Below are 546 nucleotides of genomic sequence, written 5' to 3'. Positions count from 1 at the left end.
GTATATTTCTCATGTACTATTTTGAATGGAAAAATATAAAACTGTATGTTGTATATATTTGATTAAATATAATGAATTCATTATTGTACTATTTTTTACTTTTTAAAACACAAAAGAAAAGGTGAAAGATATATATCTATCTAGATATACCTAGACATATAGATAGATATCTTTCAGTGGTTAAATTTAGACTTTGAAAAACTTAATTTATGAAACTGAAATACTTTAATAGTCATTCCCTGAAGATGCACAGTTAGTGTGATGAACACTTGCTTTTGTCTGGTACATGAGGTTGTTTTCTCTTTTGTCTGTCTTACTGTGATCTTTGTGCATAGAAACATAGAGCACAGACTCTCCTATAATGTGCATTGTTAGCTCTACATAACAAAACTTATTCTTCTCTTTACCCTACTGATAGTACAAATTGTATTAAATATAATGTTCTTCTTAAAATTGAATTTTACAGAACACTGAAATTGAACAGTGGTTTTATTTTTTTCCTTCATTAAAAATATTTTTCCACATAATATCCCTTGGTTCGGGCTT

At 27.5% G+C, this 546-nt stretch overlaps 1 protein-coding gene across 1 annotated transcript in view; it reads left to right on the top strand.

Moving 5' to 3' along the window:
* The window catches only part of LOC126495767 (vomeronasal type-2 receptor 116-like), a 43,249-nt gene extending 42,914 nt beyond the window's left edge, over positions 1-335 (top strand). Inside the window, exon 7 of the mRNA XM_050133365.1 lies at positions 318-335. Within this exon, the coding sequence (XP_049989322.1) occupies positions 318-335 (18 nt within the window). The remainder of the gene's footprint in view (positions 1-317) is intronic.
* The last annotated feature ends 211 nt before the right edge of the window (positions 336-546 follow it).

The sequence above is a fragment of the Alexandromys fortis genome, unplaced genomic scaffold (assembly GCF_014885135.2).
Source record: "Alexandromys fortis isolate MF-2015 unplaced genomic scaffold, M_Fortis_MF-2015_v1.1 scaffold_565, whole genome shotgun sequence".
NCBI lineage: Eukaryota > Metazoa > Chordata > Mammalia > Rodentia > Cricetidae > Alexandromys > Alexandromys fortis.
The sequence above is the reverse complement of the archived record's forward strand: the minus strand, read 5'-3'. Positions and strand labels throughout refer to the sequence as shown.